Source organism: Pelodiscus sinensis, chromosome 2, assembly GCF_049634645.1.
Source record: "Pelodiscus sinensis isolate JC-2024 chromosome 2, ASM4963464v1, whole genome shotgun sequence".
Lineage (NCBI taxonomy): Eukaryota > Metazoa > Chordata > Testudines > Trionychidae > Pelodiscus > Pelodiscus sinensis.
Genome location: NC_134712.1, coordinates 36,406,956 through 36,424,729, shown reverse-complemented (window position 1 = coordinate 36,424,729; position 17,774 = coordinate 36,406,956). Strand labels below are relative to the sequence as shown.

At 44.6% G+C, this 17,774-nt stretch overlaps 1 protein-coding gene across 7 annotated transcripts in view; it reads left to right on the top strand.

Annotated features, from left to right (window-relative positions):
* Positions 1 to 17,774, top strand: part of VPS13B (vacuolar protein sorting 13 homolog B) — a 999,042-nt gene that overhangs the window by 632,681 nt on the left and 348,587 nt on the right. Inside the window, exon 31 of one of the 7 annotated variants that reach the window (XM_075920308.1) lies at positions 169 to 15,565. The exons of the other annotated variants lie outside the window; for them this stretch is intronic. Coding sequence (XP_075776423.1) covers positions 169 to 208 — 40 coding nt within the window. The 3' untranslated portion in view covers positions 209 to 15,565. Of the gene's footprint in view, positions 1 to 168; positions 15,566 to 17,774 lie in introns of those variants that run through there. 7 annotated transcript variants of the gene reach the window in all.

Here is a 17,774-nt window from a genome sequence, read left to right as displayed (position 1 = left end):
TCAAATCCGCACTTCATTTGCAATTTCACTCAGCTGCATTTGCAATCCTCTCTGGAAAGAGGAAAGCAGTGTAGACATACCCTCAGATATGTGTGTGGTTGGTTGAAGGGGGTTGTTTCTTATGCATTTCTGATATCTGCATTCAGCTCATGAATTTTTGTTCTTCAGGATGATGGCCACTGTTTCCCATTCCTATCAATGGGACTGAAGATGCAGGGTAGTCGAAGCTAGAAGGCATGGCACAATTTTTTGCAGATGTAAGAAGAAATGGGGGAGAATGTGTATAGGCAAAAGTTGCGGGGACAGGACAAGGAGTATGATTGTGAGTGTAACCACTGACTATCCCATGTATGGAGAGATTGAATGGCAACTCCTTATACTGTAGGGAATAGGTCCCTAGGGAGACCTCTCTAATCAGTAAACAGGAAGGTCATATTTTTGTGCACATATTGAGTTTTGATAACACAGTTTAAGTGTGAGACATTCCCTGGAAGATGAAAGATTCATGGAACACTAGACCTGGAAGGGAGTTCAAGAGGTCATCGAGTCCAGTCCCCTGCCCTCATAAAGAAAAGAATCCAAAGACTGTTTAAAAACAAAGTGATTCATTTACTTTTTAAAGAACATATCACTTATTGGGATCTGACTCATGATTTTTGAACACTTGAAATTGGCAACAGTAAATTGACCTTGTTCTTCTTTGAGTGCTTGTTCACACTCGAGTGCAATTCTAGTTCGAGTGCAGTTCAGGTTTTCATTCACCACGTGCATGAGTGTTGGGAACTTTTCTCCTGGCAGTTCCCGTAGGGTCAGAGACCCCTAGAGTGGCAACACTATATCAATGCATATATACCGTATCTCACCCAATGTGGTCAGAGAAATATTGTTCTCCTTGGTCTCTGAGGATAAGACAAGAAACAATGGGCTTAAACTGCAGCAAGAGAGGTTTAGGTTGGACATTAGGAAAAACTTCCTAACTGTCAGGGTGGTTAAACACTGGAATAAGTTGCCTAGGGAGGTTGTGGAATCTCCATCTCTGGAGATATTTAAGAGCAGGTTAGATAGACATCTATCAGGGATTGTCTAGACAGTATTAGGTCCTGTCATGAGGCCAGGGGACTGGACTCGATGACCTCTTGAGGTCCCTTCCAGTTCGAGTGCTCTATAATTTTATGATTCTATGTATCTACTCCCTAGCATAGCTCTTCAGTTGCTTAAACTGAAGATGATAGAGTCTTCTGAGTAAATGGAAAGAGGGCAAATGCCCAAGAACTCTAGCCCCTCAGGGTGTTGGGGCATGCCTAATGCCCCCGGCTTTAAATCATGCACAATTTGTAAACACCAAGAACTGCAAGATCTGTAGAAGTTTTAAGCACTGCACCAGAAATGACCGGCAGTACAGACTCCAGGAGTTCCTTATGAAAGCAGTGCTAAAACCCCCTCAAACTGGGAAATCAGCCCCAGCCTCCATACGTGATACTGAGCAGAAGTTGAGTGCGGCAAAAGACCCTGGACACCAGGGTTTCCCATCACTGAAGAATTCAGGGCCAAGATACAGGTCCACCTCATCGTCACTGCGAAGCAGGAGGGAGGACAGGGCCAGATCCCTCATCAGCTCCAGCAGAGACAGGACTAAGTAAGGAGGAAGTCCCCAGAGCAAGAGGTCCAAGGTGTACCTTTGCCTCCGACCCCAGGACTGGCGCCATTCAGTCTGGCACACAACCTGTCACTGAGAGTCATGAGCCTGGTGCAGGTCTTAAACTCCCCCCTTGACGCTGGACACCTTCAAAGCAACGAAGGACCTGATGAAATTTCAGAGGCCGAGTTGTCCACGGTGCAGGAAAAGCCACCATGCTGCTGGGATTGCACCGTTCGAGAGGGAAGTTGGCGATACTGCATCAACCACAGTCCACGGAACGGTACTGGGACAGATCATCTTCCTTGGAGGGACCACCATCACCAGCACAGTGTTCCCCACTGCCGGCACTGACAGAGGGTTTGGCACTGAGCATTAGGTCAGCACCGAGGTCAGTCTCCAAGTCGAGATCAAGATCCAGGAGCACTGGACACCACTCCCATTCCAAACCCGCTCGGTACCTTTTGAGATCCACAAGAGAGTCCCAGCATCCAGCACCAATGCCAGCACCAACATCATCAATACAACTATGGTCATCTCAATCAGAGTCTGAATCGGATGCAGTGTTGGTCCATTCTCAACACAGCAGCTCCAGTCACGGCAGAAGGGACCCGCTGATTCAGTGGCAGCAACAGTTGTCACTACCTGCAAAGTGGCCTTTCTGGGCACACTAGGCATATATTATCAGTCTAAGGGTGCACCTAGGTTGATGGTGCCAGCTAGCCACAGGTCCTGCTCCCCTCCGGATAGATGCCATTCAAGGGCTCCATCAGTGATGGAATCCTGCCCACCGAGAGGGGACAACCCACTCTCTGAGCCCCGGGACCAGATGCCCAGACAGGGGCATCAAGTGGAGTCAGATGAGGAACTCTGGGTGCAGCTAACTAAGGACACCTTGCCTGCAAACGCTTATTTGTCCTTGTCTACAGATGAGACAGTGATGGGCACCTCCATGTCTGGTCCCCTGTCAGAGAACCATAGGGCATTACCAGGAACTACTGTACAGGATTGTCCAGCACATGAATCTCCTCTTAGAGGAGATTCAGGAACCAGAGGACACCATGGTGGACATCCTCTCACAAGAGGGGGCCCCCAAGGTGGCTCTGCCAATCATACAGTTGAACTATACAAACCTATTGCAGATCCCAAGGGTATCAAGAGGAGATACTTCGTTCCCTCCAAGGGGAACGAGTTCTTATACTCTCATCTCATCCCTCATTGGGTTATGGGCTCAGCAATCAATAAGAGGGAGGGGCAAGACCAGCAGACCCCAGCTCCGAAAGCCAAGGAGACCAAGAAGACTGACCTGTTCGGCAGGAAGGTCTACTCTGCAGGGGGCCTGCAACTAAGGATCGCCTATCAGCAGGCGATCCTTAGCCTCTATGCTTATAAATTGTGGGAAGCACTCAATAAATACAAAGAGTTGCTGCCTCATGATGCTTGCCAGGAATTCAGAGCACTTTCAGAGGAAGTTCATACCATAGCCAGAACATCCCTACAAGCAGCCCTGGACTCAGCAGATTCGGCAGCAAGAACACTCTCAACTGGAGTGGCTATGCGTTGATCTGTGTGGCTTGACACCTCGGGGCTTCCCCTGGAGGTCCAGTCCACGTTCCAGGACCTCCCCTTTAAGGGCATCAGCCTGTTTTCAGAACATACTGACTCTAAGCTGCAATTCCTCAAAAGACACCTGAGTGACTATGAGATCTCTAGGGTTGCATACCCTGGTATCCCAAAGGCACATGTTCCGCCCTCAGCCTCAGCAGCAGAGATTTATGCCTAGCCAGTGCCATGAGCAACAGTACAGGCACAATAAGAACAATAATTGGAGGAGATCCTCATGCCAACAAAATAACCTGGGGAGCGACTCATCCAAGCCTCCTCCAGGCCCCAAACAAGCCTTCTGAAGGTGCACTCAAGGGCAGAGAACTAGACCTACCTGATCATTTCAATCTGTTCTCAGTCAAGCTACTTCTACCATGTGTGGGCTAGTATTACATCAAACTGTTGGGTCCTCCACATGGTTGGAGTGGACTACTCCCTGCAGTTTGCATCCCCATTGCCTCACCATCTCCCTTCCCTGTCCCTCTTCAGGGACCCCTCTCATGAGCATCTCCTAATACAGGAGGTCCAGTCATTTCTCGAGGCAGGTGCAGTACAAGAGGTCCCTCAGGAAGTCAAGGGCAAGTGTTTCTATTCCTGCTGTTTCCTTATACCAAAAGCAAAAGGCAGTTTCAGACCGGTCCTGGATCTAAGGAACGTCAACTGCTATATGTGGAAGATAAAGTTCAGGATGGTCACTCTGGCCACTATAATCCCTTTTTTGCATCTGGAAGATTGGTTCACTGCCCTCGAAATGAAGGATGCATATTTCCACATTATGTCCTTCCATGTCACAGGCGTTACCTCAGATTCATAGTAGCAGGCGAGCACTACCAATTTGCGATGCTACCATTTGGCCTTTCTTCTGCCCCACAAGTGTTTAGCAAATGTATGGATGTGGCAGCGGCCTACCTATGCAAGGCGGGAGGGGTAGTTCAGGTTTTCCATATCTAGATGATTGACTGTTAAAAGCAACTTCCAGAGACCAGCTTCTCGCTTACATAGACCTTGCGTTAGAGCTGTTCATAACTCTGGGCATCCTCCTCAACAAGAAGTCATCAGTCCTGAGTCTGCGGCAGAGAATAGAATTTATAGAGGCAACAATAGACTCAACCCAAGGGAAATTGTTGTGGCGAGAGTCGAGGTCCCAGACCATATGGGACTTGTTAGGCACTCACCCAGTACCCGGTCACAATGTCAGGCATGTGCCTCAGACTTTTGGGCCACATGGCGTCATGTTGCCTTGTGATCAGATACACACGTCTACACCTAAGACCCCTTCAGAGCTGGCTCCCCTCAGTTTATGTACCCACACACCACAGTCTGTATATGTTAGTGGCCATCCCCAACGGGGTGATAGAGTCTCTTGCGTGGTGGATGGACCTATTAAACCTGTCAGAAGGGGTGCCATTTCCCCATTGAGCCCCACCTAACACTGGTGACCGATGCCTCAGATCTGGGGTGGGGAGCCCACCTAGGCAACCTGAAGACCCAAGGACTGTGGTCACCCACAGACATGAGTCTTCACATCAATGTGAAAGAGCTAAGAATGGTCAAACTGGCTTGCCAGGTGTTCTGACCCCAGATGCAGGGCTGGTGTGTGTCGGTGTGTTTGGACAATATGACCATGATGTTTTATATGAACAAGCAGGGGGACACACGAAAGTCCCAGTCTGCAGCGAGGTGCAGAAACACTGGCATTATTGTGTAAAGCACAAAATCCACTTGGAGGCTCAGTATCTACCAGGGCTACAGAATGGCGGATGCCCTCAGAAAAGTATTTATAGTCCAAAAGTGGTCAGTCAGGGAAGATGTGATATGAACAGTCGGGGAAGATGTGATATGAACTCCCTGTCTAGATCTGTTTGCCACTCCACGGAACAAACAGTGCTTGGACTTTTGCTCATTCCAGAATCACGATCAGGATTCTATGGGAGACAAATTCACTCTCCATTGGGGGAAATTCCCCTCCTGTATGTGTTTCTTTCAATTCTCCTAGTACATTAGCTCCTACTAAAAACCCCCAGGGACAGGGCCTGTCTAATTTTGTTAGCACTGGCATAGCTGTGCCTACATTGGTGCTCCATCCTACTCAACTTGTTGGTGGCAGTCCCGATAGCCTTTCCCCTGCACCTGGATGTCTTAACAGCACATAAGGGGTGTCTCAGACACCCGGATCTGCACTCAATCCAACACCATGGAAACTGGATGGTTCAATCCACTAGCGCTTCAGTGTTTGACCCAGGTACAAGAGGTCCTCTTGGGCAACAGAAAGCCTTCTACCAGGGCGGCATATTTGACCAAATGGAAAAGGTTCGCTCGCTGCTGTGTGGAGCGGGATGTTTCTCCTGGGCGGGCACCTATTCTGGTGGTGCTAGAGTACCTGTTGCACCTATAGTAGCAGGGCCAAGCATCCGCTTTGATAAAAGTTCAGTTGGTGGCAGTATCCGCCTTTTATTCAGGTTGCTCCCAGATGACACTAAGCTAGGGGGAGAGGTAGATACGCTGGAGGGCAGGGATAGGGTCCAGAGTGACCTAGACAGATTAGAGGATTGGGCCAAAAGAAATCTGATGAGGTTCAACAAGGACAAGTGCAGAGTCCTGCACTTGGGACGGAAGAATCCCAAGCATTGTTACAGGCTAGGGACCGACTGGCTAAGTAGCAGTTCTGCAGAAAATGACCTGGGGATTACAGTGGATGAGAAGCTGGATATGAGTCAACAGTGTGCCCTTGTAGCCAAGAAGGCTAATGGCATATTAGGGTGCATTAGGAGGAGCATTGCCAGCAGAAGTGATTATTCCCCTTTATTCTGCTCTGGTGAGACTACATCTGGAGTATTGTGTCCAGTTCTGGGCCCCCCACTATAAAAAAGATGTGGAGAGGGCCCAGCAAAGGGCAACCAAAATGATTAGGGGGCTGGAGCACATGTCCTCTGAGGAGAGACTGAGGGATTTGGGTTTGTTTAGTCTGCAGAAGAGAAGAGTGAGGGGGTATTTGATAGCAGCCTTCAACTTCCTGAAGGGAGGTTCCAAATAGGATGGAGAACGGCTGTTCACAGTAGTGACAGATGGCAGAACAAGAAGCAATGGTCTCAAGTTACAGGGAGGGGGGTCTAGGTTGGATATTAGGAAAAACTATTTCACTATGAGGGTAGTGAAGCAATGGAATGTGTTACCTAGGGAGGTGGTGGAATCTCTATCCCCATACGTTTTCAAAGTCTCGGTTTGACAAAGCCCTGGCTGGGTTGATTTAGTTGGGATTGGTCCTGCCTTGGACAGGGGGCAGGACTTGATAACCTCCTGAGGTCTCTTCCAGCTCTATGATTCCCTGTTCAGCCACCCCATGGTGACTTGTTTTAGGAAGGACTTAGGTTATATCCGTTCTATCGTCGACCAGTACCTGTTTGGGACATGAAGCTGGTGCTGAAACTCAGGGGACTACCTTTTGAACCAATGGCTGAGTGTTTGTTTCATCTCTCTATGAAAGTAGCCTTCCTGGTGGCTATCACCTCAGCAAGGAGAGTGTCTGAGTTATAGACTCATAGACTCTAAGGTCAGAAGAGACCATTATGATCATCTAGTCTGACCCCCTGCACAGTGCAGGCCACAAAATCTCACCCACCCCTCCTAGAATAATCCTCTCACCTATATGTCAGATATTGAAGCCTTCAAATACTTTGAAGACCCCAAGATGCAGAGAATCCTCTAGCTGTGATCTGTACCCCATGCTACAGAGGAAGGCGAAAAACCTCCAGGGCCTCTGCCAATCTACCCTGGAGGAAAATTCCTTCCTGACCCCAGATATGGCGATCAGCTAAACCCTGAGCATGTGGGCAAGACTCATCAGCCAGACACCCAGAAAGTCCTCTATAGTAACTCCTATCATCCCTCCATTGACCTATTTTCCACTGATAATGAATGGTCAATTAGTTACCAAGTTCATGTTATCTCATCAAACCATCTCCTTCATAAACTCATCTAGTTTAATCTTGAAACCAGATAGATCTTTTGCCCCCACTACTTCCCTTGGAAGGCCGTTCCAGAACTTCACTCCTCTAATGGTTAGAAACCTTTGTCTAATCTCAAGTCTAAACTTCCTACTAGCCAGCTTATGTCCATTTGTTCTTGTGTCCACATTGGTATTAAACTTAAATAATTCCTCTCCCTCCCTGGTATTTATCCCTCTAATATATTTAAAAAGTGCAATCATGTCCCCCCCCCCCCCCCAGCCTTCTTTTGGTTAAAGTAAATAAGCCAAGCTCCTTAAGTCTCCTTTCATAAGACAGGTTTTCCATTCCTCGGATCATCCTAGTGGCCCTTCTTTGTACCTGTTCCAGTTTGAATTCATCCTTCTTAAACATGGGAGACCAGAACTGCACACAGTATTCCAAATGGGGTCTCACCAATGCCTTGTATAATGGCACTAACACCTCCTTATCCCTACTGGAAATACCTCGCCTAATACATCCCAAAATCGTATTAGCCTTTTTCACGGCCATGTCACAATGGCGGCTCATAGTCATTCTATAATCAACCAGGACTCCGAGGTCCTTCTCCTCCTCCGATACTTCCAACTGATGTGTCCCCAGCTTATAACTAAAATTCTTGTTATTAATCCCTAAATGCATAACCTTACACTTCTCACTATTAAATTTCATCCTATTGCTATCACTCCAATTTACAAGATCATCCAGATCTTCCTGTATGATATCCCGATCCTTTTCTGAATTGGCAATAGCTCCCAACTTTGTGTCATCCGCAAATTTTATTAGGACACTTCCACTTTTGGTGCCAAGATCAGCAATAAAAAGATTAAATAAAATTGGCCCCAAAACTGATCCCTGAGGAACTCCGCTAGTAACCTTCCTCCAACCTGACAGTTCACCTTTCAGTATGACCCGCTGTAGTCTCCCCTTTAACCAGTTGCTTATACACCTCTCAACTTTCATATTAATCCCTATCTTTTCCAATTTAACCAATAATTCCCCATGTGGTACTGTATCAAATGCCTTACTAAAGTTGAGGTAGACTAGATCCACTGCATTTCCTTTATCTAAAAAATCTGTTACTTTCTCAAAAAAGGAGATCAGGTTGGTTTGGCACGATCTACCTTTTGTAAAACCATGTTGTAATTTGTCCCAATTGCCATTAGCCTCAATGTCTCTAACTACTTTCTCCTTCAAAATTTTTTCCAAGATCTTACATACTACAGATGTCAAACTAACAGGCCTATAGTTACCCAGGTCGCTTTTTTTCCGTTTCTTAAAAATCGGAACTATATTAGCAATTCTCCAGTCAAATGGTACAACCCCTGAGTTTAGAGATTTATTACAAAATTTTGCTAATGGACTTGCAAGTTCATGTGCCAGTTCCTTTAATATTCTTGGATGAAGATTATCTGGGCCCCCCGATTTACTCCCATTAAGCTGTTCAAGTTTGGCTTTTACCTCGGATAGAGTAATATCTACCTCCTTATCCTTAGTCCCATCTGTTAACTTACCATTATCCCTAAGTTCTTCATTAGCCTCATTAAAGACTGAAGCAAAGTATTTGTTCAAATATTAGGCCATTCCTAGATTATCCTTAACCTCCACTCCATCCTTAGTAATTAGCGGTCCTACTTCTTCTTTTTTTTGTTTTTTTCCTATTTATATGGCTATAAAACCTTTTACTATTGGTTTTAATTCCCTTTGCAAGGTCCAACTCTACCTGACTTTTAGCCTTTCTCACTTTATCCCTACATGCTCTAACCTCAGTAAGGTAGCTTTCTTTACTGATCCCTCCCATTTTCTACTCCTTATATGCTTTCTGCTTTTTCTTAATCACCTCTCTGAGATGCTTGCTCATCCAGCTTGGTCTAACACACCTGCCTATAAATTTTTTCCCTTTTCTAGGGATACAGGCTTCTGACAGCTTCTGCAACTTTATCTTAAAATAATTCCAGGCCTCCTCCACTTTAAGATCCATAATTTCTTTAGTCCAATCAACTTCCTTAATGAATTTCCTTAATTTACTAAAGTTAGCCCCTTTGAAATCAAAAACCCTAGTCTCAGATTTATTTTTGTTTATCCTTCCATTTAATTTAAACTGAATTAGCTCATGATCACTCGAGCCAAGGTTGTCTCCTACAACCATTTCATCTATGAGGTCCTCGCTACTCACCAAAACCAAATCTGAAATAGCATCCCCCCTTGTTGATTCAGCAACTACTTGATGAAGGAATTCATCAGCTATCACATCTAGTAAAATCTGAGCCCTATTACTGTTACTAGCACTTGTTCTCCAGTCTCTATCTGGAAAGTTGAAATCTCCCATGATTACGCAGTTTCCATGAGTATTTACTTCATTAAAAACATTAAAGAGGTCTCTATCCATATTCAAATTGGATCCTAGTGGTCTATAACACACCCCAAGCACTATCCCAGGGGAGGATCTGATAGTTTTCTTCCCCAATGTGATTTTTCCTGAAACGGACTCTGTCTTCTCCATTCCATCACTTTTTATTTCATTACAATCTACCTCATCTTTGATATACAATGTGACTCCACCACCTTTACCCTTATTTCTGTCTTTCCTAAACAGCACATACCCTTCAATACCTGTACTCCAGTCATGCCTAGTATTCCACCATGTTTCTGTTATTCCTATAATATCTGGTTTCACTTCCTGGACCAATAGCTCTAGTTCTTCCTTTTTGTTACCTAGGCTCCTCGCATTGGTGTACAAACATCTTAATTTTTGCTGTTTGGCCTCATTCACATTCTTTACCCAATTTGGCACAGACGTTATACCTCCAATATGACCTATTAGAATAGTATCCAATCTACCCTTCCTCCTTATGTCCATTTTCCTACCCCCAGCTATATCCTTTCTTACTTCGTTTTCCTCCCTCTCAGTGTTAAAATCTAGCGTAGGGATTACCTGGGCATCTCCCAACCGTCTCCCCCAAATTCCTAGTTTAAAGCTTTCTTAATAAGTTGAGCCAGCCTCCATCCTAGAAGTCTATTTCCCTCCCTACTTAGGTGAAGTCCATCTCTAGAGAACAGTCCTCTGTCCATAAATGCCTCCCAGTGACCATACATCCCAAAGCCCTTCTTATAGCACCACTGCCTAAGCCATCTATTGATCATCATAATCCTGTCACATCTTAGTTGCCCTTCTCTAGGAACAGGCAGTATCCCACTAAAGATCACCTGAGCCTCAATTTCCTTGAGCATCCTCCCCTGCCTAGCATAGTCTCCCTTAATTCGTTCCAGTGAGAATCTAGCCGTATCATTTGTTCCTACGTGAAGGATGATCAATGGATTCCTTCCTGCTCCCTTAATAATTCTCTTCAACCTCAGTTCCACATCTCGTATCTTAGCACCTGGCAGACAGCACACCCTTCTATTCTCTGGATCAGCTCTGGTTACAGGCCTATCTATTCTTCTCAATAAGGAGTCCCCAATCACATAGACCTGCCTTTTCCTAGTGACAGTGAAATTCTCTGGTCTATCTCTAGCTTCCTCTGGCTGCAAGTCCTTGCCATTCCTACTTTCCCTTGTAATCCTAATGCTCATTATTGGTGTTGTCTCCATTAAGTCTTCTCCTTTATCTATGGGACTAGCCACTCTTCTCTTCTTCCTTACCCTTCCATCTTCATTATCTAAATGCTTTACCCCTTCTTCATTTTCCAGCTCCACATACCTGTTCTTGAGCTCTATTTTTCCTTCACTGACCCATCTTTTCCTCTGCCTGGTCCTCTGAGTCACATGCTTCCACTGTCCATTTTCTTCGCCCAGCAGTCCCCCCTCTGAGGCCCTTGATCCTGCTTCCATCTGTATATCTAAGCTTTCCCCTTCAGCCACGTCATGCCTTTGCCCCATCATCTGCTGAAACCCCCTTCTAAACTCGACCAGAGTTTCCACCTGCATCTCCAGTCCTCGGATCTTTTCTTCCATCAGCTCTATCAGGTGGCACTTCATGCAAACAAAACTCCTTTCAGGTACCCCCTCCAGAATCATGTATATACCGCAGCTACCACATCCAATCATCCTCTTTGTGTTCTCTACTACTTGGGCCATGGCCACTAATGCCTCTATGTTTTATCTACTTTCTCACCAAAATCCTATTAGTCCGGTGAACACAAAAACAAACCAGAATACCCTCTCCACAGCAAAAACAAATTCCAAACAAGTTCCAATATCCAAACTCCCACTCAAACTCCCCTGTTTACAGCTCTGTTTGCTTGGCTCCTGTGCCGCTGCAGCTATCTGTTGAGGGTCCTATCCTCAGAACCACCGTATACGGTCTTCCAGAGGGATAAAGTGCAGCTCAGGCTGCATCCATTTTTCCTACCAAAAGTGGTCTCCCAATATCATCTGACCAAAGAGATTTTCCTTCTAATTCTCTATCCAAAGCCACGCTCTAGTGCTAGGCAGAAAGTGCTACACATGCTGGATGTTTGAAGGGCATTGGCCTTCTACATAGTTCTCATTAGGCCATTTAGAAAGTCCACTCAGTGCTCATGGCATTGGCAGAACTTATGAAAGGCAACCTGGTTTCTACGCAGTATGTATTTTCCTGGATAATGTGGTGCATACGTACCTGTTACAACCTAGCAGGGGTCCCACTCCCACCGGTCACGGGCCACTCGACTAGAGCAGTGGTGCTCAACCTTTTTTAATTCATGACCTCGTTGACCAGGAAAATTTTGATGAGCAAAAAAAAAAAAAACTATTTTTTTTACAGCCTCTTTAATTTCAAGTACTGGTTCTGCTCCCCTGCCACTTCCCCCGCCCCTGCTATGCACACGTCATACACCTAGCCAGGAGAACAAAATGGCAGGTGGTGCTGTGACCTCCTCCCCAGGAAGACAGCCGTGACCCCTGCGGGGGTTGCGATCCACGGGTTGCGCATTGTCGATTGATGTGAAAGCAAAAAATTGATTAGTTTAATTATACTGCAATTTAGACAACTTTGATGGCATTATCATAATTCAAAAATACTCTTGTGTAATGTATAGTTTAAAATGGAAAAATTAAGTCTGATATTGCTGAATCATATTTTACAACATAATACATTGATTACAGTGCTGACTCTCATTTCTATGATAAAGTAAAGCTTGCCACCATTTGATTGACAGTTTGAAATATATAAAGTCAGACATAAATAACGAAAAGCATGACAATTGTAAATTAAGATTTCTTAAAATACTTCTTTCCTATATGGTGCATATTTACTGCAATTTATACTATACTCTATAAAAAGGTTTCACAGCTGTAGGTGATCTTACCTACCATGTGTTCTGTAAAGCCTACACAAAATTGGTAGGCTGAAGTGTGTTTCCTCTCTTTTATTATTTTTAGTTCTGCCTATAATATTATTTTAACAAAGTTATTTTGCATTTTATATATGGTATGTAAAACACTTGATACATATAACTTTAGTTTTGAAATCCATAGTGGTTTTATGTTGCTGCAGTGGGAGGGGGGAATAGTATATGTTTGCTGTATAGAGCAGGGGACAGCAACCTATGGCTTGCGAGCCAAATATGACTCACTAGGGAGCAAGATATAACTCAAGTCCAGCCCACCGTTGCTCCGGCTGCAGCAGGGAGCCTCCAGGCACACTCCCCTGCTTGCTATGCCCCCACATGCCACTCAGAAAAGAGGCTGCAGGTCCATTTGTGTTCCACAAACTGTGAGCCAGAAGGGGACGGGGAGTGGTGCTTCACAGCTGTGCCTGCCCCTAGCACAATCCCATTGGCTGGTTCCTGGGCAGTGGAAGCTTCCGGTTTCAAGAACAGACAGCACATGAAGCACCAATCCTCCTTCCCCTCAGGCTCTTAGTCACAGAGCATGTAGCCATTCAGCCGGAGCCAGGGTGGGACAGGGCAGGCTCCTAAGAAACGAGCTGGGCTGCTGCTCTGGAATCTCACTGGTAAATCTCTGGGCCAGAGCCTGCTTCTGGAACTCCAGCCCTTCCCTCCCCCACAGCCTTCTGTCCTCCCACTCCTACCCTCTATGCCACATAAGCCAAACCCTCTGTCCCCCTCCTAAGCCCATACCCCCTCTCAGACTCTACACCCCAATCTCCTTCCCCAGATGACAATCCTCTCCTGCCTTAGGTCACAGTCCAAACCTCTGCACCCAGTCCCCTGCCCTAAGTCACAATCCCCTCCTGCCCTAGGTGACAACCCAAACCGCTGCACTGTAATCCCCAATCGCATGCCTCAGGTCACAAATGCCTCCTTCCCCCAAACTCAGTGGTCCCTGACCCAAAAAAGGTTCCCCACTCCTGCCATAAATAAAGACAATGTTGTAGCCGTCTGTGTTGGACTTAATATTTTACTTTATTTAAAAATGAAGCTTGGCCAACAAGCCCTCAATTGGGGCCCAGGCCCCATCTAGTCAGTGTCATAACATTCCTGCACCCCCCATTCCCCACCCGTGAGCCCATCATACATCTGAACCTCCTGCCCTTAGCTCCTCATACTCCCACATCCCCAGGCTCTTGCACCCCCACATCTCCAGTCGCCTGCCATAAAAATCCTGTACCCCACACATACCCAGCCCTTGCCATAACACTCCTGCACCCCCCCCACACACCAACCTTGTGCCCTGAGCCCATCATGCAAGTGAACCCCATGCCCTAAACCTCTAATACCCACACATCCCTAGACTCCTGCACCCCCACATCCCGAGTACCCTTCCATAACACTCATGCACCCTACATATTTCACAGCCCTATGTCCTAAGCCTATCATAGCACCCAAACCCCCTGTCCTGAGCCCCTCACTCACCCCAACCCGGACTCCTACACTCCCACATCCCCGGCACCCTGCCATAACACTCTTGCACCTCACAAATACCCAAACCCTGAGTCTTGAGTCCATCATACACTCAAACCCTGTGTCCTGGGCCCCTCATGCAACCCAACCCAGGCTCCTTCACCCCACATCCCCAGCCTCCTGCAATAAGATTGACAGAAAACATCCCGAAGGTATGCATGAAGCTGGATTTGACCAGTTATGATGTAAACTTCAAAGAAATGTGTGAAAAGATACAACAGCAGAAGTCCCATTAAATAAAGTCTTTGAGTACAATGTTTGATTATGCTATTATTAATCATTATGTCAATTATCAATAATATTAAGTTGTATATTTTCAGTCATGCAAATGGGCATTCCTATACTGCTCTTTGTTGACCACTGGTTTTGAATTTTGATGTAGTTTGGCTCTTTGGTTTGAAAAGATTGCTGATCCCCAAGATCATCCCTAATAGATATCTATCTAACCCACAATGATAGAGATTGCACAACCACCTTAGGCAATGTATTCTTGTGTTTAACCACCCTGACAGTTAGGAAGTTTTTCTAATGTCAAATCTAAACTTCCCTTGCTTCAATTTAAGCCCTTTGTTTCTTGTCCCATCCTCAGACGCTAAGGAGAACAATTTTTCTCCCTCTTTGTAATGGCCTGTTTATACCAAAGGTCCATTTAGCCCTATATGCTGTCTTCTGGTAGTGGTCAATGACAGGTGCTTCAGAGGGAAAAAATAGAACACAGAATCATAGAGTTGGAAGAGATCTCAGGAGGTCATTGCGTCCAACACCCTCCTGAAAACAGAACCAATCCCAACTAAATAATTCCAGCCAGGGCTTTGTCAAGCCAGGACTTAAAAAAATCTAGGGATGGAGATTCCACCACCTCCCTAGGTAACTCATTCCAGTGCTTCATCACCCTCCTCATGATCTAGTTTTTCCTGATATCCAACCTAGACCTCCACCACTGCAACTTGAGACCATTGTTCCTTGTTCTGTCATCTGAGAACAGCCTCTTGCCATCCTCTTTGGACCCCCCCTTCAAGTAGTTAAAGGCTGCTATCAAATCTCCCACCCACTCTTCTCTTTGTAGACTAAATGAGCCCAAATCCCTCCCCTGTCTGTGCTTGGGGAGGAAGGAGTTGCGAAAGAGGAGGAATTATGTGCGTCGCCAATGGTTGCTCTTCCTGCCCACATGGCTGCTTTTGTTGGCAGCAGCACTGGAGCTGAGGCAGCATCAGGAGGAGGCAGAGCAGGAGGCACCTTCCTCCCCCCTTGGTAATGGCGGACAGGCAGGGCTCCGTGCTCCCCCCCTTTCTACCCATAAGGGTGTGAGACGCAGTTGGGTAGCAGGGGAGCGTGCAGCAGTAATGGCCACTCCCTAGGGAGCAGATTCAGTCTGATGAATGTGGGGGTGGGGTGGGGTAGGTGTAAAGGGATGTTGAGTGAGGGCTGGTGAGGTCATGGAGCAAGCAGGTGTTGGCATGGGCTGTAGAGGTCAGAAGTTAAGGGTCAAAGGGCATGGGTGTAGGGGTGGGGTCAAAGGCTGTTAGGCACTATGGAGCAAGGGGCTGGGTTGGGGATAGATGGACAGACAATATTTTATTTGCATATTTGCATATTCATTATTTGCATAATGAATATGCAAACATGCAAATAAAATGTTGCTGGTCCACCAAAAGTTTATGAATGGGTTGCCAATCTGCGGCATAAAAAAGATTGGAACCACTGGGTTAAGCCATCCCCCAGGCACTTAGTATCTCTTTTGTGGGGAGTATACTAGTACTTTCTGAAAGTGCCCCTGACAAATTCCATGAAGAGCACCAACCCATGGGATTGCTCCAGAGGAGGGAATTTACTGTGCCATATGATTCAGAGTGCTAGCTGTGATGAATTTTGTAGCTTCTGCTACCACTATTATAAGTTGCAGTATTTTGGAACATTACTGTAGAATAGTGTAATACTTGATAACAGAGGGTTGCATTAGGCGGACTCTGGGAAATAATTTATTTTCAAAGGTTTAAATACAGCAGTGCCATTACTAACTTGTAATGGTAGAGCTCTATTTATTTGAAGTTACTTGTATTTAATAAATCCCAGTTGGGGGCATTGTTCATGTTTCATAAAATATTTTGCTGTTTGTCTGTCCTCTGGTTTTTTAGAGTTGATTTTTAAAATATGTGCTTGAACCTTTGCTGTCATATATAGTTAACATTGACATCCAAAGGTCTTGATTGTGGTAAGTAATTTACTTTAAAATAATTCAGAAAAGGTTTTTAAAGCTTACTGTTACACTTTTTTATATTAATTGTGAGTAAATATAATTTACATTATATTTGATTTCAACAGTGTTTTGTTTGCTGAAAAGTATTTTCCAGAAGTATTTAAAGTAGTTTTTTTCTTTCGTAGTATTTTTAATTATAACAGGATTTTAAGTTGAATATAATATGAGTGCAATGCTTCTGTTCCTGGGAGACTGATACCCCATTTGTAATGAGACATTTGTTAACTTCTGTATACAGCTTGTGGTTCATTCCATAGATATTTGTGGGTTCTCTGATGTCCCTCACAGGGTTTTATCTATGACAAATTTATACCACAGTTCTTGAAGTGATTTGTGAAGGGTTACATTTTTTTCCAAAATAGTTTGCTAAAATCTTTCTGTTCTATGTACAACATTTTTTGTAGGCAGTTCTATTTTCCATTTTATGCCCATTCAACTGGATAAAAATAATGATATTTAATTCTATGTTCTTATATAATATGATTCTATTGAGAGACTTGCATAGACCATGTTATACTGATTCTGCCAGGAGGAGTTTGAACACATTACTATTATTTGAGCACCATTCGAAGCTGCAGTAGCAAAATTTCTCAATAACATAGGGTGGACTTTTTTTGTGAAATTTGGACACCTAACTCCCACTGATTTTCAGTTGGGTTACTTTCTCCTGTAAATGCTTTTGAAAATGCTACACTTAAAATTCTTCTAATATTTCATTTTTAGTCTCCACAGTGATATCTTAATTTCATTGCACTGTTGATCAAGTCGATTTCATAGTACAGGGTACTAGGATATTGGTAAAGTAAACATGAAGTATTTTTCTGCATTTTAGGGACCATTTAAACTCTAGCCCAATTACAACTCCTAAAAACATTTCACTTGCTTTCTGACTGAGCTATCAATTATCAATGAGTTTTCTGATAGTAGTACAATAGGTGGTACACCCATTAATTACTGGTAGGCTCTGTTAGAGGAATAAAAAAATACTGAGATAATAGCTAGCATTATTGGCCTAGTTGGTTTGCTTTAGTCTCATGTCCTCATGACTTCTGGTGGTATGGAAGCTTGAATTAAGTGGCAAAAGACATTAGAACTGTGAAGATGATATTGAACAGAATGTTGCAGGAATATTAATATGTACAGATGTTAACAAACCTTGCAGGCTACAGAGAAGATTATTGTTTAAGCAGGGGCTACTATTAAATAAAACTGATATATTTTAAATATATTTTCAAATTGCAAAAAGAAGTGTGAGGAGTATAAGGGAAGAGTCTGCTCATAGAAAAAACTAAGATTTTTCAGTTTTCCATTGTAAACAGGTATACGTATATAATCATTAACCAGCAGAAATTCAAAAGAGGGGTGGACCTGTCATGTATAGGTTTGACTGTCCTTGAAGAAATTTTGATTTTTCACAGACAATGTTCAAAGCTTTCAGCTTCATTATT